At 26.0% G+C, this 25,626-nt stretch overlaps 1 protein-coding gene across 4 annotated transcripts; it reads right to left on the minus strand.

Annotated features, from left to right (window-relative positions):
* Positions 1-69: 69 nt before the first annotated feature.
* On the minus strand, positions 70-25,626 carry LOC122500207. 4 transcript variants are annotated; one of them, XM_043609020.1, is made up of 15 exons: positions 25,419-25,626; positions 21,513-21,690; positions 21,270-21,417; positions 20,642-20,936; positions 20,213-20,551; positions 17,568-17,740; positions 17,340-17,473; positions 15,923-16,009; positions 12,821-13,045; positions 6,659-10,225; positions 5,262-5,372; positions 4,776-4,886; positions 3,732-3,836; positions 865-1,074; positions 70-719 (listed from the first exon to the last, which is right to left on the minus strand). In XM_043609020.1, the coding sequence occupies exons 2-15, from the start codon at positions 21,669-21,671 to the stop codon at positions 540-542; spliced, it is 5,844 nt and encodes a 1,947-aa protein (XP_043464955.1). In that variant the 5' UTR covers positions 21,672-21,690; positions 25,419-25,626; the 3' UTR covers positions 70-539. The 4 variants fall into 4 exon arrangements, with proteins under 4 accessions (XP_043464955.1, XP_043464946.1, XP_043464970.1 ...); XM_043609011.1 differs by having other exon boundaries at positions 17,340-17,479; positions 25,419-25,625; XM_043609035.1 differs by lacking the exon at positions 3,732-3,836 and having other exon boundaries at positions 17,340-17,479.

A 25,626-nucleotide genomic window follows, 5' to 3' on the forward strand; every position in this document is an offset into this window, starting at 1 on the left:
AATATTTTTTTTTTTAATGTTATTATTAACATTAACCATATGAAAAAAGTATTTGAACAAAATATTATGTATTTTATACAAAAATTATTTCTTATTGAGATTTTTACATCAGAAAAACAAGTTTTCTTTCACTTTTTTTTCGTATTATTGTTTATATTTATCCGTTTTGTTAAAAGCAACAGAAAATTTATTGTTAGTCAAGTCCTCTGTCTTTTGCACACGATCTACGTGTTAAATTATTTTTATATTTTTTCTTTAACTTGATAATTAAGTTTAGTAAAAATGTAATTCATGATTTCATCATCAATCAATATTTTAATAGTTGAACTTTTTTTTTTTAATTATTATTATTTTTTAAGAGCAAAATATAGTGCTCATACCTGAATATTAATCAGTCTGGTACGTTTGTACAAGAAATCTAATTTTTTTTTAGAGTTTTCTAAGATTTAAGTAAAAAATACTTATTTTAGAAAAACTTTTTTAAGACAGAGTTTTCTCGACTTTCGTTTGAAATAATTTTCTTTTTTTTTGTTGTAACCTTATTGAGCTGTTTGTTGTTGAATTTCTATTTTTTCTACTGTCATATCGGGATTCATTGCTGTTGCTTGTTGAATTGCTTCGGCCAGGGCCTTGTCATGATCGACTGGATCACCATCTGATTGTATCGTTATTTTTTGTTCAACCCTCGTTTCCACAACTCCGTCTCGTTCCGTTTTATACTAAAAGAAGAATAAAAAAAAGAATAATAAAAATTGAGACAAGTTTTGAAATATGTTTGTAAATAATTTATAATAATTTAATAATTTTAATTAATTAATTTTAATTAATTAATTTTAATTTTTTTTTATTTTTATTTTTACGAACCGTAATCGTCTCAACGGTGCGCGTTTTACTGGAAATAGTTTGTGAACTGACAATCTCTCCTTTTGCGGAATAATTTCCATCCTCGCTTTCAAGTGCCACTTTTCTTGTCTCGGTAGCAACAACTGGTACTGTTGTTGTTGTTGTAACGTTATTTTCTGGTTCGCCAGAAAAGACGTGAGATTCAGTTGCAATTATACCAGCAGGATCGCCCTTTAAAATAATAATCGAAAATATTATTTTCTTGTAAATAATAGCGATTATTTTAATTTAATTAAAAATAATTAAATGTACACTCAAATCTGCCTGTTAGAATTCCCGGCTTTGTACAAATTTTTCCCAGATTTTTTCCCCATCAAATTTTAATTTATTTGCTTTCAAACATAAATAAATCTACAAGTCTCTTTTAAAAAATTTCTATTAGAATTTTTATGAATAATTAAATTCTTTGACGAGTTTCTTTAATATTTTTTTGAAATAATTTTAATTGAAAATTTGGAAAATAATTGAATTAAACAAAGAATTTTTCTCAATTTTCTAAAATAATCTTGTCTGTTCATAATTATAATTGAAAATTTTATTAAAATGTATTAATACTAACTGAATTTCTGCAAAGAATTTTACTATTTATAAAAGTAATTAAATCCTTCCAAAGAATATTATTATTTATAAAAATAATTAAATGTTTGCGTAGCATTTTATTAAAATTTTTGAAAATAATTGAATTTTCGGGAATAATTTTGTTATTTACCTTTAATATAATTGAATTCTTCGGAAGAATTATTTATGTAAATAATTAAATTTTTGAGAAGAATTTTTTATAATTCTAAAAGAATAAATTGAATTATTTTTTAAAAATTTCATTAAAATTCTATTTAAAATAATTGATTTCTTTCGAACAATTTTATTAAAATAATTGAATTCCTGTGAAAAATTCTAATATTTTTGTAAATAATTGAATTTTTAAGAATAATTTCATTTTTCGAGAAATTCGATTAAAATTGTATTAAAAATAATTGAAATTCTGCAATGAGTTTTATTAATTTATGAAAATAATTGAATTCCTAAAAAGAATTTTTATTATTTACAAAAATAATTGAATTCCTGTAAAAATTTTAAATTTAACTAATTTCCCTTGATTATTTTCGAAAAATTTAAATAAAATTTCAAAAATTTTCAATTATTTGTTTATAAAATTCAATTATCTTGAAACAATAGAATTGAAAAATTTCAAGAATCTTATTTTTCAGAATTTTCAAAAAAAAACTTTGCGAAAATTCAATTTTATTAAAAAATTTTAAGTGTGTATCTTTTTTTAAATTAACTAATAAAAATTTTAATTATTAATCTTCTCACTTAGAAAATACATTAGAATCTGACTTTTTATAAAATGCAATTATTTATCAATTATTAAATTAAAATACTTTGAAAATTCGAGTTGTTAAAAAGTTTTTGAAGAAATTCTTTAACAAATTTAGTTATTTTCAGTTGAATTTCACAAAATTTCTATTAATTCGATCATTTTTTTTAAAATTTATTTACATACTATATTTTTTACTATAAAAAAAAAAATTAATTATTTTTAACTAATTCAAATTTTAAGAACAGTATTGAATTAAAAATTGAAATAAAAAGCGATTTTTTAAAAACAAATTAAAATAATAAGACTTTTTTTAATTTGGTCGTAATAAAGAAATTTTTGATTCACTAACTTCTCGTTATACAGAGATTCGAGTGTAGTAAATTAATTTTAAAATACTTATTATTGATTTACACTTTAAAAAAATTGCTGTTTTGTAAATTATCATCAACATAGTTTACTCCTTTTATGTTAAGGGAGATAAATTTTTCAAGCACAATATTAAAGAACAAGTGCTTCAACAATGGGATTCTGTAATTAACATCCCTTTTTGTGTGTGTAAACGAAAGAAAATAAATAAAAGATAAATTAGACCTATAATCATGACACTTTTATCTAATATACATGACGATGTAATATATGTGATGAGCTAGCAAGAAAGATATCATTTACAGGTTATGTTTGTATCAAACTTATCTGGATTAAAAACTACCTTTCTAATTATTTAAATTTAAAACCAGTTTTTTTCGAATATTTTAGGTAATAAAGACTTGAAAGGTTCAATAATGTTGAATAATAATTGAATCTCCTTGTGTATTTTTACTTCAAAAATTAGAAACATAACCTAAAACCTTACCTACAATCTGCAACCTTTTTTGAGGTTTCTTTCTTACGTATTTGGGAGCGCGTCACATTTTTATAATAAATACCTATTACTGTAGTTTTCATATAGACAGTGTACATATGGCAGAGAGTCTAAAACTGAACTGCTCTTTAAATCTTACCTTTTTACTTCCTCATAAAGGAAGTATTTTTAAAAAAATTTACAAACTTATTGACATCAATTATCATGCACACATTATTACAATGGTTTATAAAAAAAAATCAGAGGCGTAGCTTTCCCAAAACATATTTTTTGTCTACGCCCCCGAAAACAATTGAAACATTTAGTTAAGAATGTTAAATATACATATAAAATACAAAAAAATGTTAGATCTCCTCTAAGATGATTTAACTAGATTCTGCAAGGCTCCTGGTGGCATGTGGACTAACCAAAAAAAATTCCATTAGTAAGAAAAGGATAGACCTATCTTCGTCCTTTTCTCACTAATGGGATTTTATGCTTAGTCCACATGCCACCAGAAGCCTTGCCGGATCTATGCGAATTATTTTAGCCTCTATTAATAGATAATGTAATTACCGATGAATGTACATATTTATATGTAACCATTAATGAAAAATGTTGTTATATGTATATAAATTTAAAAAAAAACAAGCGATCCGGGATTACCTGGTAGTATTTATTGTAGAAAGCCTGATGATCATCGTCAAGATCAATGGGTGTACCTGAGTCCCCACTGCTTGAGCTTGATGTACTGTGCCGTCGTGAGTATAGCTATGCATGCAACGGTTAACCAAGCAGCAAAAATTATTTATAAATACACAAATGAGTTTTTTTTTTAATTATCAAGACCTTTCTTTCTTATTTTAATATTAATGTGAATTAATTTACTTGATATTAATGTGAATTAATTTATTTACCATTAATGTGAATTAATTTTTTTTAATATTAATGTGAATTTATTTACCATTAATGTGAATTTTAAATGTATTAAATTATGTACATAAAAACATTACCATTGATTAAAAAATTAATTTTTGTTGTTTAGTTATATATATATTACGTTTAAAATGCATAACATCTATGATAATTTACCTAAATCCGTCAAACCCCCTGATGTCATGTGGACTAACCTTAAAATCCCATTAGTTGGAAAAGGATAGACACATCTCCGTCCTTTTCTAACTAATGGGACTTTACGGTTAGTTCACATGCCACCAGGAGCCTTGCCGGATCTACGAAATTATATTTTGTATAATTTAGCATATATACAACCAGAAAGGTTATGCAAGTGATAAATTAATTGTATAAAAGCGGAATAATTAATTATTAATGCAATATTCATGTGATATTAAATAATTTTAAGCAACACTACGGACATAGGTAATTCATTTTTTTTTCAAGTGAAAATTCCACTGTAATTTCTACTGAAGCCATTTTTTAGTCGATTGAATGATTAATTTACATTATGAATTATTTTCAACATTAGAACGATGAAAGATTGAACATCTTCAACTTGTCTAATTTATGATTTTTCCGATAATTATTTATCATATTTTTTCAATAATAATAAGAAACTAAATAAAAAATTGAAATGATTTTAACATAACAAGCATACTAATCATGTTCCAAAAATGCTTCAAAGATTTATCAATACACATTAGCAATTATTAGGTAAAATAATTAAAAAATTGTTTTGTTTAATGATATTACCTGGTCTCCGGCAAGAATGTGACTTGTTGTTTTTACTTCCTGCGTCATTGTCCGTTGCTCCTGTCGTGTTGCACTCGTTGCCGTTGTATGGGCTACAGTCTTTTCTTCAACCTAATGTACAACAATACTAATGATAACAAGCTGCTACATCAAGTAATTATAGAAAAAGTTTACCAATAGCTAGTCTCTAGTTAAGAATACAAAACTGATTTTCTAATCCTCTGCTGATGCTAACGTCCGTTATTGTCAAAAATCGTCATTTTGGACGATAACGGTCCAATTTGGACCGTTATCGACCAAAATGGCGATTTTTGCCAATAACGGTCATTTTAAATTTGGTGGGGACTATGGGAAACGTCGATAGAGTGGGGGTAAGTTGACATCAGCAGGGAGTTAACGATAATATTGATTTTGTTCATTTTAATAAAATATTTACCAGTAGATACTAACAAAATACTTTTGATAGATATCAATAAATATACTGACCTGACTGGTCTTCTTATTTTTCCCCAAATCTTCGTGCATGGTTGCAGTACGAGTTGTGACTGCAGTGGCCGTCATGTACGGTGGTTTACCATCGTCTGGTGTTGCCTCCGCCTGAATACAACTACTGGTAAGCTAGTGCTTTTTCAAATTTTCAATACAGATAATATAAAGCAAAAACTGAATGATTTTAGTGAGAATTAAAACGAGAATTAAAACTCCTTTAAGGATGAATTTAAACATTTAAATTTTAACTTTAAATAGATTTTAATAGTCAAAACAAATATTTTACTTTGTAAATTTTTTACTTCTATAGTTTATTATTATGATATAATTTGCAGAAAGAAAAGATAACGATTAAACCTCACCTTGAGTGTTAGGTATGTTTGAAGTTTACTTTTACATAAAAAAAAAAATTGGCAATATTAACCCAGAACTAAGATAATTTACCTAGATCCGGCAAGGCACTTGGTGGCATGTGGACTAGCCTTAAAATCCCATTAGTTGGAAAAGGATAGACGTATCTTTGTCCTTTTCTAACTAATGGGACTTTATGGTTAGTCCACATGCCACCAGGAGCCTTGACGAATCTAGAAAAATTATCTTAGTGAATCTATGTATTTTTGGACATTCAAAATAACGTTTAATAACGCATGCAACTATGTGAAACATTATCAAGTTTAGTCACAATAAAACATTCAAGAATTACTATAAAATCTACGTTATCTACTGGAGAAATAATTATATTTTTGCTTTAATTTAAAATATGCACACTGAAATATAAATAATCTACGAAGAAACTGCAATCAAATTCATCAACTTTCATAGTACAGTCAAATGCATTTATGCTTTCCTTCCAAAACGGCGTTTTCAACAGTCGTGGCACATCTATCAAAATCTTGTTAGTTCGTGACGTAATCATCGGCGATTAAGGCCTAATAACTGCTTCGCGAACGCAAAACATGAGTTAGAAAAAAACAGAAATATATTTGTATCTTTTTTTATCTCATTCTTCACGTTCGCAAATGAATTTTTCGCGAACCTATTCTGCGTTGGCCTTTATTCTTACGTCACGAACTAAAATTTTTATAGATGTGTCACAACTTTCGAAAACGCCATCAAACCGTAAGGACAAAAAAGGCCAAGGCTCCTGGTGTCGTGTGGACTAACCATAAAATCCCATTAGTAAGAAAAGGACAGACGTATCTTTGTCCTTTTCTTACTAATAGGATTTTTAGTCCACACGCCGCCAGGACCGGATCTAGTTATTAATTAAAATTGCATCAGTGAATAGAACTAAATTATGAAGTACAGAAAATACAATTGCAGAAACTAGTTAGAAATGAAAACAATATTTACAAGCACAGGCAGTTCTACGAAATTAAAAATATGTATATCACCTTGTTTACTTGCGTATTGACAACGACTTGCCCACTTCCTCCAGGTGTGAGATCCTCAACTTTTTCCTCAATATTCTGAGTCACTCCACCCAGATCCTTGACTACTGAGTGCTTTGTCGTTGATTTGACAATCATCGGCGTCGTGACGGGAATAATAGCCTTCTTCGTTTTTGCCGGAGCGACAACATTCGTGGAAGTGAATATTTCTCCCGACAAACCTTGAGGAATTTCCTTATCCATAGGCTTTCCATTTTCCGTATAAATAATACCGTTTTTAATAAAACCCTTCTCGTCCCCAAATACTTGTTGATTGAGAAGATTGCCCGATTTATCGTAAAGTTTCCCGTCCTTAATGAGATTTCCCTCATTTCCAAAAGGAGCGTTCACTAGAGGTTTTCCATCCTTACCGCAAATTAAACCTCTCTTCACCAAGGTTATCGTAATCGTATAATGTTTATCCAAAGGTTTGCCACTTTTAGTTTCGACAATTCCGTCCTTGATGATGTTTCCCTCGGAATCGAAGACTCCTTGCTTCAAGGGTTTACCTGCCTTGTCGACGACAACTCCTTGTAGAACTCGCACGCCTTCGGGACCAAAGGCTTCTTGAGTTAGAGGTTGTCCGGTAGAATCGTAGACTTTTCCGTTTTTAATGTAACTCGTTTCTGGGGTGAGAATTCCTTTCGTCAATGGTTTATCATTGGTTGCAAAAAGGAGGCCTTCTTTCACAAAATAGCCATCTTCGCCAAGAACTTGTTCATTAAGTGGTTGTCCCCTGTTGTTGTAGATCTTTCCATTCTTGATCGTGGATCCATTCTTTTCATCGAAGACGCCGGTTTGTAGGGGTTTGCCATCTTCGTCACAGACCAAACCGTATCTTACGAAACTGATGCTGACGACCGAAGTTCGTTTAGTTAGGGGCTTTCCATTGGGGGCGCACAACGAGCCATTCTGAATGTAACTGCCCTCTGTTCCAAAGGTTCCTCGACTCAAGGGCTTCTTGTCTTGTCCGTAGATAAATCCATTTTCGATGTATCCTCCATTTGGGCCAAAAGAAGCATGATTTAGTGGTTGGCCATCCTGTCCGTAAATTCGACCATCCTCTACGTACGATTCACTTGGTAGTTGTGACCCCGAATTTAGCAATTGACCCCCCCATCCATAAATCAGACCATCTTTGACGTAACTTCCATCTGGTCGGAAAGCTCCCTGCTTGACCATTCGTTCATTTCGGTCGTAAATAACACCTTCTTGAATATAACATCCGTCTGGGAGGAGGGAACCTTGATTTTTCGGTTTGCCTAGCGTGGCATCGACTATTTTACCTTCTTTCAATGCTAGATTGTCGGGACCCTTGTCGTCTTGGGTCACACTTTTGCCATCGATTCCAACAATTAATCCGTTTCTTATTTCGTTTCCGTCCGGTCCGAAGACTCCTTTCTCGACAATTTTTCCATCCTTCCCGCAAACTAAACCAGCGGTCACGTAAGATCCATCGGACCCGAAAGTATCCTTACTCAACGGTTTGCCGAACTGATCGAAAATCACTCCGTTTGCAATGAAGCAATCCTCCGGCAGAGCGGAGCTTAGATTTAAAGGTCTACCATCCTGTCCGTAAAGAAGACCATCTTTAATGTAGCTACCGTCAGGTTTGAAGAAAGCAGTCTTTAGGGGTTTGGCATCTTTAGTGCACAATTTACCCTCTTTGATACAAGTTCCCTCGGGGATAAAAGAATCTTGATTTAGGCTCTTGCCATTCTTAGCGTAAACCACACCTTTCTTTATCGAACTTCCGTTGGAGCCGAAGGATTCCTGCTTCGTCGGTTTGCCATCCTTTCCAACAATAGTTCCCTCCTTAATAACCAGACCATCTGGACCCAAATATCCACTTCCCTTCGGCGTACCATTCGGATCGCAAACAATACCATCTTTTACAATCGTATCATCCGCCTTGAAGAGACTCTGATTCAACAATCTTCCATTCTTATCGAATATTAAACCCTCCTTAACGTACGCACCATCCACAATAAATGGAATTTGACTCAACGGTCGACCGTCCTTGCCATAAATAACCCCGTCCTTAACGAAACTACCATCAGGTTTATAATACGAATGCTTTATCGACTTGCCATCCTTACTCACAATCTTACCATCCTTCAAGTGCGCTCCATGCGGCAACAGAGAACCCTGACTCAAAAACTTGCCATCCTTGCCGAAAATCAATCCATCTTTGATAGACGAACCATCCGAACTGAATGTGACATGCTTCACCGGTTTTCCCTCCTTGGAGTAGACTCTACCTTCCGTTATAACCAGACCCTCGTGACCTAGTTCTCCATTCGGTAGCGGTCTTCCATCCCGTCCGTGAATCAAACCATCATTAACGAACGTTGGATCGGGTAGAACCGCATTTTGACTCGAGGGTTTACCATTCTCCCGACTGCAGACAACTCCACTAACTATGTAGTTCCCATCCGTTCCGTACGAACCCTGAGTCATCGGTCTTCCGTCGTGGGAAAATATCAAACCTTCCTTGACAAAGCTCCCGTCTGGTCCCAAACGTTCCTTGTGGTAAACTTTTCCGTTCTTGAAAAGTAACCGTCCTTCTTTAATTACCACAGTTTCTGGACACATCAGTCGTTTTAGCGGTTTACCGTTGGGTCCGTTTATCAGACCATTAACAACAGAGCAATTATCGATTCCGATAATATTCTGATTTAACGGTTTGTTGTCCTTTCCAACAACGAGACCATTCGAGATGTGAATTCCATGTGGACCGAAGTCGCCCTTCTTGATTGGACTGTCATTCTTGCCGCAGACTTTGCCGTCTATTATTTTCCCTCCTTCCGGACCGAGGTTACTTTGGTCCAGGGGTTTACCCTCCTTTGTGAATATCACTCCGCCAATGACTCGCGAACCATCCGGAAGTGGTAGGAGAAGATACTGGAATTCATCCTTTTCTTCTGGCAATCCAGACACTACAGGAGTGATTGTCGACTGTCGCTCTTGATTCAAAAACGGAGTATTCACATCTTTCATGACCGAACCCGAGGGAGGCAAAATTTGTTTCTCCTTTTCCTTCTGTTGCTCCTTCAAACTTGCCGACTCGACATAATTAAGCCCCGGTGTCTTGAGGCCAATTGGTTTCAATTCGATTTTATTTTCGTTCAGTTTGCCGTCGTCTTTGGTTTTTCGTTTCTCGGCAGATTCGGCAACTTTTTGCGTTTGGCCGGGTGCATAATTGAAGGCGAGGCCTGTTGCCTTCTTTCCGGTGCCTGTTGGTGATTGTTGATTTGTAACGCCGGGTGATGCTGGTCTTTCTTCATAGGAAAATCCATGGGAGGTTGGTGGTTTTTTGGTTGGAGATGATGCGGTCTCTTCGTATTCGTAGGGTTTTATGAAAGCTCCTAAATCTGATGAACCCGATGATTTTTTATCGTCGGTATTTGAATTTGTTTTCTCGGAAATCGATTCAATATCCCCTTTTTCGATTACTCTACTTTTCTTTGGCTTCTGCTTTTCCTCTTTATCTTTGTCTTTCTTACCAAAGAGAAAGCCACCAACTGGGCTCTTTTTTTTATGGGAAAATAAAAGAAAGAAATTAATTGCTAATTGAAATTCGAAAAAAAAAATTTAATTTCAGGTTTGCCACAAAAATTTGATTTTATATTTTTATGAACTTTTCCCTCAATTCCAGACAGAAGTTTGACTAAACAATTTTTAATTAACCCTATTAATACTGAAAAGAAAAATTTATTTGATTCAAATAACCGATTACACTATTTTTAATTAAATATTTACTAGAATGAAATAATTTTTACTTAAGTTAAATGGTATTTATTTCAAATAATGAAATTATTGGTTCAAATAAAATTTATTTGACTTAAGTAAAAATTATTCGATTCAAGTGATTATTCCTTTTCAACAGGAATTACAATTTTAAAAAAATTCAATTTAACAATTTTAAATCCCTTGAAATTCAATAATTTATAGGAATTGATACTATTCTTTAAAATATATTGAAGATCATATTCACTTCAATTATTTTCTAGAAGTTATAACAAAAATTCTTCTATAATTAAATTATTTTAAATCATATCTGAGAAACCTTTTTAAAAATTCAATTAAAATTTTTTTTTAAATTAAATTTTTCTAAAACTTTAATTTAAAACTTTTAAAAATTAAATCTATATTAAAAATATTAAATATTAATTTAACATTTTACAATATAAAAATAGTTACTTAAAAATTATTGTAGGAACTTTTTCAGCGAATTTAATAAAAATTGTATTGAAAATAATTCTATTTTTTAAACGAATTTTGTTAAAATTTATTAATTTATTCCTTCGAGAAATTTTATTCAAATTAAATTAAAAATAATTCAATTCTGAAAGTAAATTTTCTTAAATTTTATTTAAAATAATTGAATTCCTTCGAGAAATTTTATTGAAATTGTATTGAAAAAAATTCAATTCTTAGAAAGAATTTTATTTAAATTTTTATTAAAAATAATTAATTCTTTTGAGAAATTTTATTCAAGTTACATTGAAAATAATTTAATTTAGAAAAAGAATTTTATTAAAAATTGTATTGAAAATAATTGAATTTCTTTGTGAAATTTTATTGAAATTAAATTGAAAATAATTGAATTCTGAAAATGAATTTACTTCAAATTTATTAAAAATAATTGAATTCCTTTGAGAAATTTTATTGAAATTAAATTGAAAATAATTCAATTCTGAAAAAGAATTTTATTAAATTTTATTTAAAATAATTGAATTTCTTTGTGAAATTTTATTGAAATTAAATTGAAAATAATTGAATCCTTTCGAGAAATTTTATTGAAATTGTATTGAAAAAAATTCAATTCTTAGAAAGAATTTTATTTAAATTTATTAAATTCTTTCGAAAAATTTTATTAAAATTCTATTAAAAATAATTGAATCTCATGGCAAAAATTTTATTAAATTTTATTAATTATAATTGAATTCTTTCGAGAAATTTTATTGAAATTGTGTTGAAGAAATTCAATTCTTAGAAAGAATTTTTTTAAATTAATTAAAAATAATTAAATTATTTCGAGAAATGTTATTAAAATTATATTGAAAATAATTGAATCTCGTGGCAAGAATATTATTAAAATTTATTATAAATAATTGAATTCCTTCAAGAAATTTTATGGAAATTACATTAAAAATAATTCAATTCTGAAAAAGAATTTTTTAAAATTTTATTTAAAATAATTAAATTTCTTCGTGAAATTTTATTGAAATTAAATTGAAAATAATTCAATTCTGAAAATGAATTTTCTTCAAATTTATTAAAAATAATTGAATTCATTCGAGAAATTTTATTTTATTGAAAATATTTTAATATCGTGCAAAAAATTTTAATATAAGAATAGAAATAATTGAATTCTCGTAAATTTTTTCGTCAAATTTAATTAAAATTGTATTGGAAAAATTCAATTCTTGGAAAGAAATTTCATTAAAATTTATTAAAAATAATTGAATTCTTTCGAGATATTTAATTAAAATTATATTGAAAATAATTGAATCTCGTGGCAAGAATTTTATTACATTTTTTGAAAATAATTGAATTATTATGAAAAATTTTATGGATATTTTGTGAAAATAATTAAATTCTTACGAGAAATTTTATGGAAATTACATTGAAAATAATTCAATTCTGAGAAAGAATTTTAATAAAATAGATTAAAAATAAATTAATTAATTAAAATTTTAACAATTAAAAGTTCAATTTTTATAAAATTGAATTATTTTTTTTTATTTTTAAATAAAATTGTTAGCATAATAATTTGTAAATTGTTTCTGAAGAATCAATTTATATAAAGTAGATTCAATTTCAAGACTGTAAAGTTCAATTATTGTTATAAAGAATTTATAACTTTTCAATATTTTCAAAGACTGCTAGACAATAAAATTCGGAATATTCTTAAAAATTCTAGAAATTGAATATTTTTCCAGTACTTTTGATAAAATGGATAAAATTGTCCATGACTTTTCCCCAATATGACTTGTGTGGCAAACCTAAATTCATCAATTAAAGAAGAAATATAAAAAATTATTTTTTCTACTGCATAATAATAATTAATCTAATATAAATATAAGTAGCACTGATATACATGCTTATAAGCGAGCTTACCTTAATTTTTTCTTTCTTATCCTTTTCCGATTTTGTTGGCGAATTTTTATTCTTTAATTTATCTCTTACACCCGTTGAATTCTCATCAATACTCTCGAGCCCGGAGCTCTCGTTAATTAAATCAGAATTATTGAGATCATTACGGTTTTCCTTCTCACTTTCATTTTTTGTCTCCTTTTTGGAAATACTACCAGGCGGTAGGACAGCAATCCCTCCCACCGGTTTCTACAATTAAAGTACACAGTCACGCTTCACATCATGCAATAAGCAATTAATAAGCATCAGGCATTATTCTCCTGACTACTTTACAATTAATCTAAATTTAAATATAAATATCATCTAAGCTAATTAATAATAAAAAAACGACAATTATCATGCCATTTGTAAATTGTATATTAAAGCACTAGATTTATGTTTTTTTTTAAATGCAGGGTTGCCACAAAGAATTAATTTTCTTTTTCCCTCACTTTTCCCTGATTTTCAAATAAAATTTTCACTTTTTCCCTGACCCTAAAGAATATTCTAATTCACTCTCAAAATTATTCGAAAACATCATTTACTTCTTTTTTAAATAAATATTTAATTATTGTTTTTCCGTAGGAATTAAAATTCTTCGAAACATTCAAATTCAAACCTTTTTGAAATTCAAAAACTTACAAAAATATTGTTAGAAAACATGAAGATTAATACAATTTTTTCTACATCAATTCAATTATTTAAAAAAATGTAATAAAATTCGTTGTAAGAATTCAATTATTACCATAAATAATAAATTTTTTCCTAGGATTTAAATTATTTTTAATACAATTTTAAATGAATTCCTCGAAAAATGTAATTATTTTCCAAAATTTATTGCAAGAATTCAATTACATTTCACAAATAATTAAATTCTTGGTTGAAATTCAAATATTTTTAATTTTCAAAATTTTAATAAAATTCTTGTTAAAATTTAAATTATTTTTCTAAACAATAAAATTCTTGGGAAAATTTCATTAATTTTTATAAATTTTAAAATTCTTCTCCGAAATTCAATTAAAATTGAATTATTTACAAAAATTTTAATAAAATTCTTGTCGACATTTAAATTATTTTTATTAACAATAAAATTTTTGGCAAAATTTCTATTATTTTTTAAAAAAAATAAAATTATTCTAAAAAATTTTAATAAAATTCTTGTCAACAGTTCAATTATTTTCATTAACAATAAAATTTTAGGTAAAGTTTTAATTATTTTTATAAATAATAAAATTCTTCTTCAAAATTCAATTATTTTTAAAAATTTTAATAACATTATTGACAAAATTTTAATTTTTTTTATAAATAATAAAATTCTTCTCCAAAAATTTAATTATTTTCGAAAATTTTTTAAAAATTCTTGACATTTTCCTCAATTCAATGATTTTTAATATCTACTAAAATTTAATAAAATTATTTACAAATTTTTACCGAATTTCTTTGCAATAATTTCATTATTTTCAAAAATAATAAAATTTTTTAAAGGGATTTAATTATTTTAATAAATAATAAAAGTCTTTTTAGGAATTTAATACAAAAATGAAATAATTATTGAATAAATGAATGTTTCTTTAAATTTAATTCTCATAATGAATTTTATCAGCAAATTTTTAAATAATTGAATTTTTTCGACGAATTTTAATAAAAATTGCAAAAACAATTACATTTTTCGAGGAATTTCATTAAAATTTTAAAAATAATTAAATCTTGTTGAGAAATTTTTTGAGAATACAAATTGAATTCATTTAAAAAATTTTTATCAACATTTTTTTCAATATTTGATTTCTTTTGAGAAAATGTAATTAAAATTTTTATTTAAATTCTTTAAAATAATTGAATTGTTTTGAAGAAATTATTTCATTTTTCTTGAAAATATTAGAATTTTTTAAAATAATTTTTTCTGAAAATTTTGAAAGTAATTGAATTTTATGAATATTTTCTGTTAAGTTTTTAAAATAATCGCGTGTTTTTTTATTAATTATAATTAATAATTGTTTAGAAAAATTTTATAACAATTTTTAAAAATAATTGAACCTACTGGAGAAATTCTATTAAAATTATTTTGAATACAATTGAATTTTTTTCTACAAATTTTATAAAAATTGTGTTAAAAATAATTGAATTTCTCAGTAAAATTTTATTATTTGCAAAAATAATTGAATTCTTGCCAAGAATTTTACAATTTATAAAAATAATTGAATTGTATCGAAGAATTTTATCAGAATTGTTAATAATAATTGAATTTTTATTAAAACTCTTGAAAATAATTGAATTAAAATATTTTAAAAATAATAAATGGAATTCCGCGTTTCGCACTCGTATTATTTGCTAGTGAAAAAATTATTGAATAAATAAATGTTTCTCAAAACTGAATTCTCATATATAGAATTTTATCCAAAATTTTTTAAATAATTGAATTTTTTCGACGAATTTTAATAAAATTTTCAAGAATATTCTTGATTTTCAAGAAATTCGATTAAAATTGTATTAAAAATAATTAAAATTCTGTATTGAATTTGATTATTTATGGAAATAATTGAATCTCTGTAAAAAATTTTATTATTTATGAAAATAATCGAATTTATTGCGAAGAAATTTATAAAAAAATTTGTAAATACTTGAATTCCTGTGAAATTTTTGTTATTTTGAAAATAATTGAATTTTGGAGAAGAATTTTATTACTTTTAAAGACAATTGGAATTTTTTTTTAATTTTCGAACAAAATTCAATCTTTTTAGTGTTTTTAGTTAAAATTCTTCTACAAATCCATGATTTTTAATAAATAATTAAATATATTTAAAAATGAAATAAAACTAATTATGAATCTTGGAAATTAAATTTTTTCCAATACTTAAATAAAAATCCCTGACTTTTCCCTGATTTCCCTGACCTGTGGCAACCCTGTAATGGAATATAGTACGGATTCTGTACGGACAGAAAGAATTTAATAATTATTATATGTAGCGACATGCATCGATGGAAATGAGAACACCAAATGGCCACTGACTATTTAAAACGCAAATTACAATGGAAAGATAGTAATAATAAAATTACTTTCTAAATATCATTTCTAAAGTACTTTTATACCTTATTGCCACGGTTAGCATCGTACTCTCCTTCCAGGCTACTGGTACTGCTGGCGGAGGTCGTTCCAGTACTTGTTTTTCGAGTGAGCTATTGGTGTTAGTTACGACATGTGTCAGTTATTCATTATTTTTACAGTAATTGCTCTTTAATCGCTCCCAAAAGATGCGAACGAAAATAGAAACTTTAACTTGTGCATTACTATCAAAAACAATTTAATTTTTTTAAAATAATCTTCTCAGATTATTTTCATTTAGGAACTTAATTCATTCACTGAAATCGAGTCAATTCTCTTGGCTAAAATAATTGACTTGATAAAAAGTCATGTTGACAAGAAAATATTTTCTCTCAATTTACAATTAGTGTATAAAGTACATTTATTTCTTGAAATGGAAATATAATTAGACTTTTATTTTATGTATTTCCTCTTTAAGAAAAATTACCTGATCTTTAATATTCAATTTTTGATCAGAAATTAAAATTTTCTTCTAATAATAGTCGTCTCCATAATAATGGACAATAATGCGGCATCACTAATGATTAATTTCTTTTTTTTTAACTTTACTCTAAGTGTAATTAAAAAATAGTAACAGGCCTCGGATATTATGACTTTTTTCCGACTATTTTCCAAAAATGATTTGAATTAATAAGACAAGAGCAGATATTCAGACAATATTTATTCAATAAAATTATTCAACTTTTGAATAATTGAATTTAGAAATCAGTGATAAGTGAAAGAAATACAAAATAAATTTGTTGTGACAAAACGACTTTTTTCTATTTTTAATTATTTAGTTTCAATATTTTTATTTAAAAAATTTTGTTTGATCCTTAAAGTCGATCCGAGGCCTGTAGTTACAATAATAATATTATGTAAAATTGGAAGCAAATAATTAGTTGGGAAAATATGTAAGAAAAAAGTAAAAAAAAATGTCCTTTAATAAAAGTGAGCCAATTGGTGTTTTGCATTTTCAAAATTTAGCATAACCGCCTTGGGTAGATGAATCACAAGTCAATGTGAACATAAAAAATGAAAATACATTTCAAGTGTTAATGAAATGAATTTAAAAAAGAATTTGAAAATAAATATGAAAAATGATGGTCTGAGAATATGGTTGTAAGAATATTGCATGTAAGTATGCCAGACACAATGCAACAATACTTCCTAATATAATTGGCATTCCATACGATAAATAGTCATCGGTTTTTTGTGGAAAAAAAAACTTTTTGTCTAAATTTTTTTTTTTTTTTTGCTTTCTTTCGAAAATGATGCACAAAAGAGTAATTTGTGAAATTGTAAGAAATGTTGGAGAGATAGTGGTTTTCGAATCTAACGGTGAAATATCTTTCCATCGATTGATGCATGATTAATAAAACCCGTTCCTCAACTTTAGTTCTTTTAGGTAAAAACAAGTCATACCTTCTCTTTTTGCTTCTTGATGGGACTAGGTCGTTGGTCTATATGCTCCATATCGGGAATCGTATCAGGCTCGTAACTCATGGTGTGGCGTTTGCTAGGCTCTGAACCGTAGGGTTCTAATTGCTTTGAACCACCTAAAGCTAAGCGAAAGCTCACATTATTATCCAATGGTTTCGTCAAGAACATTTATTAAATTGTCAGATTAAAATAAGAAAAACCAATTTATACCATCCATGCTACGTGAGGTGATTCTTCGACCGCTGAGAAATCTCTCAAACTTTGGCGGCTGTCTGTCTATAGGCACCTTTTTAGTCTCGTAATGGGTTCTGCCGGAAAAGCGGAAATTCGATCCCAAATGTGGAATCAGGCCAACCTTCTTCACAGGCTCTGGACTGGTGAGCCTACATCAATGAAAAAAGCAAATAAATCATCTTTTCATTATAATTAGCAAAATAAGATTTATAATAATTAGAACTAACGAACAAAATGTAACATTTTACGTTATTTTCCATTTATTATTATTAGGCAAATTACAAAATTTTTTAATTTCAAATATGAATTTTTAAATAATTTCAGATTCAAACTTTAAAAAAAATTCAATTATTAACTAATTTGCTAATTGATTATTCTTGTTTATTAATTTCTAAAATTTTAATAAAATTCTTCTTAAGAATTCAATTATTTTCATAAATAATAACATTCTTCGTAAGAATTCAATTATTTTTACAATCAGTAAATTTTTTTTTCTAAAATTCAATTATTTTTAAACAAAATTTTAATACAATTTCACGAATGAATACAATTGTTTTCTAAAATTTTTAAAAATCCTTCGAAACAAATTAAATTATTTTTTTAATAGTAAAATCTTTGGAAAAATTTAATTATTTTCAAGAAAATTTCACGGAAGAATTCAATTTTTTCTTGATTCTTTATAAAATCTTTGCAAAAATTCAATTATATTTTTAATACAATTTTAACAAAATTTCATGAAAGAATTCAATTTTCTTTTTAATTTTTAATAATATTTTTCGAAAAAATACAATTATTTTCAAAAATTCTAATAAATCCTTCGAAGCAATTCAATTTTATTTATAAAATGTAAAATTCTTTGCCAAAATATAATTATTTTTCAAAACAAATTTCACGAAAGAATTCAATTTTTTTCTTAATTCATTGAGTATAAAATTTTTCAAAAGAATTTAATTAATTATAAAATTTCAATACATCCTTCGAGTAATTCAATTATATTTATGAATAATAAAATTCTTATCAAAAATTCAATTATATTCAAAATAATATCACGAAAGCATTCAATTTAAAAATTTTTTAAAATATTTTTCAAAATATTCAAAATAATTTTACGAAAGCATTCAATTTAAAAAAATTTTTTAATAATATTTTTCGTAAAAATTCAATTATGTTTATAAACAGTAAAATTCGTTAAAAAAATTCCATTATTCTCTTTTTTCAATTTTTAATAATATTTTTCCAAAAAATTAAATTATTTTCTAAAATTTTAATAAATTCTTCGAAACAATTCAATTTTATTTATAAATTGTAAAATTTTTTGACAAAATTCAATTATTATTAAAAAAAATTTTACGAAAAAATTCAATTTTTTTCTTAATTTGTTATAAAACTTTTGCAAAAATTCAAATAATTGTCAAAAAAAAAAATTTTACGAAAAAATTCAATTTTTTTTTTAATTCTTTACAAAATTTTTCAAAAGAATTAAATTATTTTCTAAAATTTTAATAAATTCTGGTAATTCAATTATATTTATAAATAGTGAAATTCTTATCAAAATTTTAATAATATTTTAAACAATTTCACGAATGAATTCAATTTCTTTTTAATTCCTTCTAAAATATTTCAAAAGAATTCAATTATTTTCTTAAATTTTAATAAATCCTTCGAAACAATTCAATTATATTTATAAATAGTAAAATCCTTTGCAAAAATTTAAATAATTTTCGAAAAAAAAAATTTCACGAAAGAATTCAATTTTTTTCTTAATTAGTTATAAAATTTTTAATAATTTTCAATAATTAAATACTTAATTTCAATTTTTAACAAAACACAATTATTTAAAAAAAAACTTGAAAGAAATTGTTCATAAAATTCAATCATTTTCAAAATTTTTTATTAATTTTATTCAAATATTTGAAAATTATTGAATTTCGTAGAAGAATTTTATTGTTTATAAAAATAATTGAAATTTTACCAAGAATTTTATTAAAATTCTTGAAAATAAATGAAACTATTAATATTGAAAATAATTGAATTTTGGAGAAGAATTTTATTATTTATGAAAAGTGTAATTAAATATTTGTGTACAATTTCAACAAAATTTTTAATTAAAATTATTTTTAGAAACTCCATTATTTAGAAAAAATTCACAGAATTTCTTCAAAAGGAATTTATGTATAGAATTTTCAAAATTTTTTTTCAAAATTCTTCGCGAGAATACAATTTTTGTTCGTAAATAATAAAATTCTTCAAAGGAATTCTATTGTAAAAAGATTTTGATAAAATTCTTTGCAATAATTCGATGATTTTCAATACATTTAATTAATTTTAAAATTAAAAATGTTTAAAAAGAAAAATTATTTTTAAAAAAGTTAGGAAAGCAAAAAGTAAACAACTAACTTTAAACTGTGAACAGATTAACGGAATACAACGATTATTAGTATAGAAGAAGATTAGAACTAGAATTAGAAATTATTTTCAACTGTAAGAAAATAAATAATGAGAGGAAAAGAATTTATCATTCGGTATTAATTATATTCTTAATTATTAATTTATAGTATTAAAATATTAATTAACTTCTTCCACCTTTAATATAAGAAAATAAATAAATATTTATTTATTACCTGAAGAAAGTGTGGTGTTCGACGCAAACCTTCCACAATTTTTTAGCAGCTCTGTGATTCACGAGCTTGAAACCAATAGTCGATTCGAATTGCTCAAATTCTCCAGGTCGGATTTTCAGATAAAAATTGTGTCGTTTGTAGGAGATTTTGAGAATTTTCGGCCAAGCGAACCTATTTATTCGGAGTTTATCTCGAAAGACAAGAAGACCCGATGAACAAACACCGAGCATTATGTCAACACCTTCCGAATCCTTTGCCGGATGCAAATCCACACCGTACATTGCTAATTTTTTCGCATTTTCCAAATAATGCAGCTCTGCCTCCGCTGGTGTTTGGCCCCTATAAATAAAAATAAAGTGAATAAAGCAAAAAATTTTGATAGTGATTTGTTTAACTTCGACCTTACGTTTAAATAAATGATTTGCTCACTTGTGTGTTTTGTGAAGATCCATTACTTTTTCAACAAGCTCTGGCGTTTGTTTAGGAGCGAATTTGAAATCTTTGAGATATGATGTTCCATGTTCTTTAAACTCATAATCCCCTAATTCCGATTGCACTAGATAAGATCCCAAGAGAGCGTGAGTAACAAAGGAACACGGCAAGCGTCCAGTCATGATATCATTTCTGATTTGAAGACACAATTGATAGCGTGTAATGTCCTCTTGCAATTGTGCTGGATCCGGCGGATAAAATTTAACCTCAAAGCTAAATTTCCAAGGATCATCTGCAATAATAAATAAAATTGAATGAGTTTGTTAATTTTAAAAAGAAAATTCTATTCAAAATAGAATTGAATGAGATGGTAAAACTTAAAAAGATATTCAAATATTAAATTATAAATTATTTAATTGGAAAATAAATTTAAAGCTATGAATTGACAATTGTTTCATGAAAAATCAATTTTAAAAAGATTCAAAATAGAATTGAACAAGTTTATAAATTTTGAAAAGATATTCAAATATTAAATTATTATAATTTAATTGAAAAATAAATTCAAAACTATGATTCGACAATTATTTCGTGAAAAATTCTGGGAAAATTCAAATAAATTATGTACTTTTTAGAAATTTGGAAATTCTCCGATCTAGGTCCAACCAATTTCTTGGATCGTGTTTGTCTTCGTAAATAAGTCCAAAGTAGTCTTTTTCCAAAAGATTCATACTCTGACAAATTTTGTCCAAAAGCTCCTGGCCTTTTGCTTTTCTCTGAAAAAGAAAAAGAAAAGAACGGTAAATACAAATCGCTCAATATAAATTTGAGTTTTAAGAAAGGAACTGTTTCATTCTTTCTTTTTTATTACTTCAATTGAAAAGTCTTTGACAGTGCCATCCAAGAAAGTGATTTTCGCCGCAGCCATTTTCCCCCTGTTAACGGGACTTTTATTAGGCGAAGTGCTTCCAGTTCCATTTTCTGTGGACATTTCAACTACTCCACTCCCTAGTTTTTGTTCCTCTGGCATCTTTCACCTATGTGCTAGACTGAAACAAATAATTAACAATTTCTTTACTGTTCTATATTTATGTTTGAAAAGTGAAGTAAAAGTAAGTTCAACAAGCATTTAATTTTTTTTTCCAATTTCCAGACAAAATTTTGCCTTTTTCCCTGATTCTAAAGAATATTTTGATTCACTCTAAAAATTATTAGATACTCGAAAAAAATTCTATTCTAATTCAAACCTTTTTGAAATTCAACAACCTATAAAAATATTAATACTGATTTGAATTTATCATTTTTATTTTTATTTTCATTTTTATAAAAAATGAAGATATCGATAACTCCGAGTAATCTTCATGTTATGTAATAATTAGATTTAATTTTATAATAATTAGACCGAGTGATAATATAATTATTTTATATTATAAGAATATTGTTACTGTAATTTCTTCAAAAATTATAATTATTTTCATTATTTCAATTTAATTATTATTTTCAACAATTTTTAACTAAAATTATTCTTTAAATCAATTATTTTTGATAATTTATTGAAAAATTCTTTCAGAATTTTTAAATCCATTTGTTTACAATTCAATTTCATCAAAAATTTCGATAAATCAAAAATTCTTCAATTAAATCTACATTAGAAAATAAAAACGTTAAATAATTTAAAAGAAATTCAATTAAATTTTTTCAAAAAAATTTATTCTACAAAATTGTTAGTTAAAAATATGAAAAATAAAAATTTTCAAAGATTTTAATTTGAAACATTTTCAAAATTCAATTATTTCTAAAAATTAACGCTGAAATGCTGAAATTGCATGTTTCTTAAAATTGAATTCTCATAAAGAATTGTATCAAAATTTCTTAAAATAATTGAATATTTTGGAAGAATTTGTAATAAATTTTTTAAAAATAATTGCATTTTTTAGGGAATACATTTAATATTTATTAAAAATAATTGAAATTCTGCGATAAGTTTTATTATTTATGAAAATAATTAAATTCTTGCGAAAAATTTTATAATAAAATTGTTTAAATAATTCGATTATATTCGTAAAAAATTGTATGATAATTTTATTTTAAATCATTAAATTTCTGTGAGGAATTTTATCATTTATGCGAGAATAATTTAATTCTTACACATTTTGTCGATGAATTTAATAAAAATTTTATTGAAAATAATTCAATTCATATTTTGAATTTTATTAAATTGAAAATAATTGAATTTCTGTGAAAAATTAAATGAAAATTTTTGAAAATAATTAAATTTCTGTGAAAAATTAAATTAAATTTTTTGAAAATAATTGAATTCTTTCGAAAAATTTGATTAAAATTGCAATGAAGATAATTGAATTCTCGTGAAGATTTCTATAAACATTCTTTGAAATAATTGATTTTGTTCGAAAAGCTTCACGAAAATTGTATTTTAAATCATCAAATTCCTGTGAAAATTTTATTATTTACAAAAATAATTGAAATTATCCCAAGAATTTTATTAAAATTTTTGAAAATAATTGAAATTTTCCCAAGAATTTTACTAAAATTTTTGAAAAATAATTGAACTTTGAAAAAGAATTTTATTATTTTTGAAAATAATAGAAATTTTTACAAGAGTTTGTTAAAAATTTTGAAAATAATTGAATTTCGGAGAAGAATTTTATTATATTTATGAAAATAATTGAATTCCTGTGAAATTTTTATGATTTATAAAAATGATTAAATGTTTCCATAGAATTTTGTTAATATTTTGTATAAATAATTGAATTCTTTTGGAAAAGTTTATTAAAAATCATTGAATTGAGGAAAATATATAAATTATAAATTTTTGAAAATAATCTGAAATTTTTCCAAGAATTTTATTAAAATTTTTGAAAATAATTGAATTTTGGAGAAGAATTTTATTATTTAGAAAGATAATTGAAATTTTGATCAGAATTTTATTAACATTTTTTGAAAATAATTGATTTTCTGCAAAGAATTTTATTACTTTTTTAAAATAATTTGATCTTCTGCGAAGAATTTTATTACTTCTGAAAATAATTGAATTTCCGCAATTATTTGTAATTTTTGTTTATCTACTCATAATTAGTAATCATCTATTAATAACCAGTTATTTTGTTTTCCTAATTGCTGAAGCAAAAAAGTCAGTCACGATTTTGTCGATTTTACTAATAATTATTAGTTATTGTTAACTAATTCAGATTTATAGACAAGATACATGTCAGCTCTCACATTAGAAGCTGGATACTTTTATTCTTATGTCAAAGGGCAAATTAACAATGAGGGTCTCGCATATTTACCACACGCCCACATCGAATACAAAAAAAGACTGTGAATCTTCTTCAAACATCAAATAATTACAATTTTACACGTATATTAAAAAAAAAATGGAAAAAGTGTAAAAAAATCAAATTTTTAGTATTTTATTCAGAATTTATTAATTTTTAGTTATTTTATTCAAAATTTATTTATCCACACATTGTATAGAAAAAGAAAAGAAATATTAAATTTTACCAAATTTCACAACCCAAAGTGTAACAATATTGAATATACTCGAAAACTTAACTTCAATTCAAGGTAATTGACTTAAAAAATAACAATGTAAAGTTCTAATAATACTATTATTATTCTTCTAAACTTGAGTCATTGTAAACCTGTCGGTAAATAATCACTCTTTCAGTCTTTTTCGCATAGCCGCCTCACCTAATAGTACAATCATTCTCCAAGTAAATCTTCAATAGAATGCACACAATAACGAAACATATACCGACACACCTACTTTTCAATGCATTACCACTACTACCGTGAGTTGTATATAGGTACAATTAGGTAGGTATGCTCTCCATGCTTGAGCAATAATGTCACTGTAAATTTCATCTTCATTTAACTACTATAATTTTACTTTTATTCCCTTTCTTTATTATTATCAAACAATAGATTCAAAGTGTTGAAAAATTTACATCTAATCCCCTTTAAGTTATTCTATTTTAGTCAAAACATAAATGTTTAATATTCTTTTATCTACGAAAAAAATCATTTTTCTACATTTAAATATTGCAAGATTTAAATAAAAAATTTTGCATTCTTATGTTGGCTATATTTCTTCAAAATTTAATTGACTATAAAAAATTCGAGGAATTAAATATTGATAAATATACTAAAAATAAAAAAATGTAGAAAAAAATTTAATGTCTCTTGCGATAATTTAGAATTGTGTTCACTTTTTTAAATACAAAACAAAATAATAAACTCTACTGCTCCTAGTGTTATTGATCAAAAAAGTTTTTTCCATTATATTTGCATGCTAACTTTTATTACTATGATTACTATTTACAGTAGTGCAGTACTATTTACAGTAAACTTACTGTTCCCAAATATGTAATTTAATGAATCTTAATCAACTATACCGACTACTGAACACTAATCACTTGATAATGACATTTTTTACACTGAAATTACACTTGAAGTTTAAGTTTACTTTCCAAAAGTCATTACACCTTAGGGAGGGAAAAAAATAATTTACTTGAATATACAATTCTTTTTTTATAAAATTTCGACTGTGATGACTGTAATTAATCTCTACTAATCAGAAAGAAAAGTAAGAAAGAAGACCGACAAGAACTTAACCACCCTTGTGTCACTTTTCTGACAACTGTCTGAGTTCTTATACACATATCAAAAGTATTGGGGATTCGGGTGTGTTTTCTTTGACACATAAATTTTTTAATATATTTAACTTTAACTTATTAATAACTTGCTGAAAACTTACTTGCTTACACCGGTCACGATAAATCTAATAACACAATCAAAATTAAAGAGTAATTTCAACCAAAATTATGTAAAAAATACACTATTCACAAAAAGCACTACGTATTTTCCTTTTAGTATAAATGGGCAGGGCAATGTAAACCGTAAACAACGTTCTAATTCCACCGTCAGTGACGCTCACCACTTCTTCTCCTACCTCGTCGAATTCG

Source organism: Leptopilina heterotoma, unplaced genomic scaffold (assembly GCF_015476425.1).
Source record: "Leptopilina heterotoma isolate Lh14 unplaced genomic scaffold, ASM1547642v1 Lhet_101, whole genome shotgun sequence".
Lineage (NCBI taxonomy): Eukaryota > Metazoa > Arthropoda > Insecta > Hymenoptera > Figitidae > Leptopilina > Leptopilina heterotoma.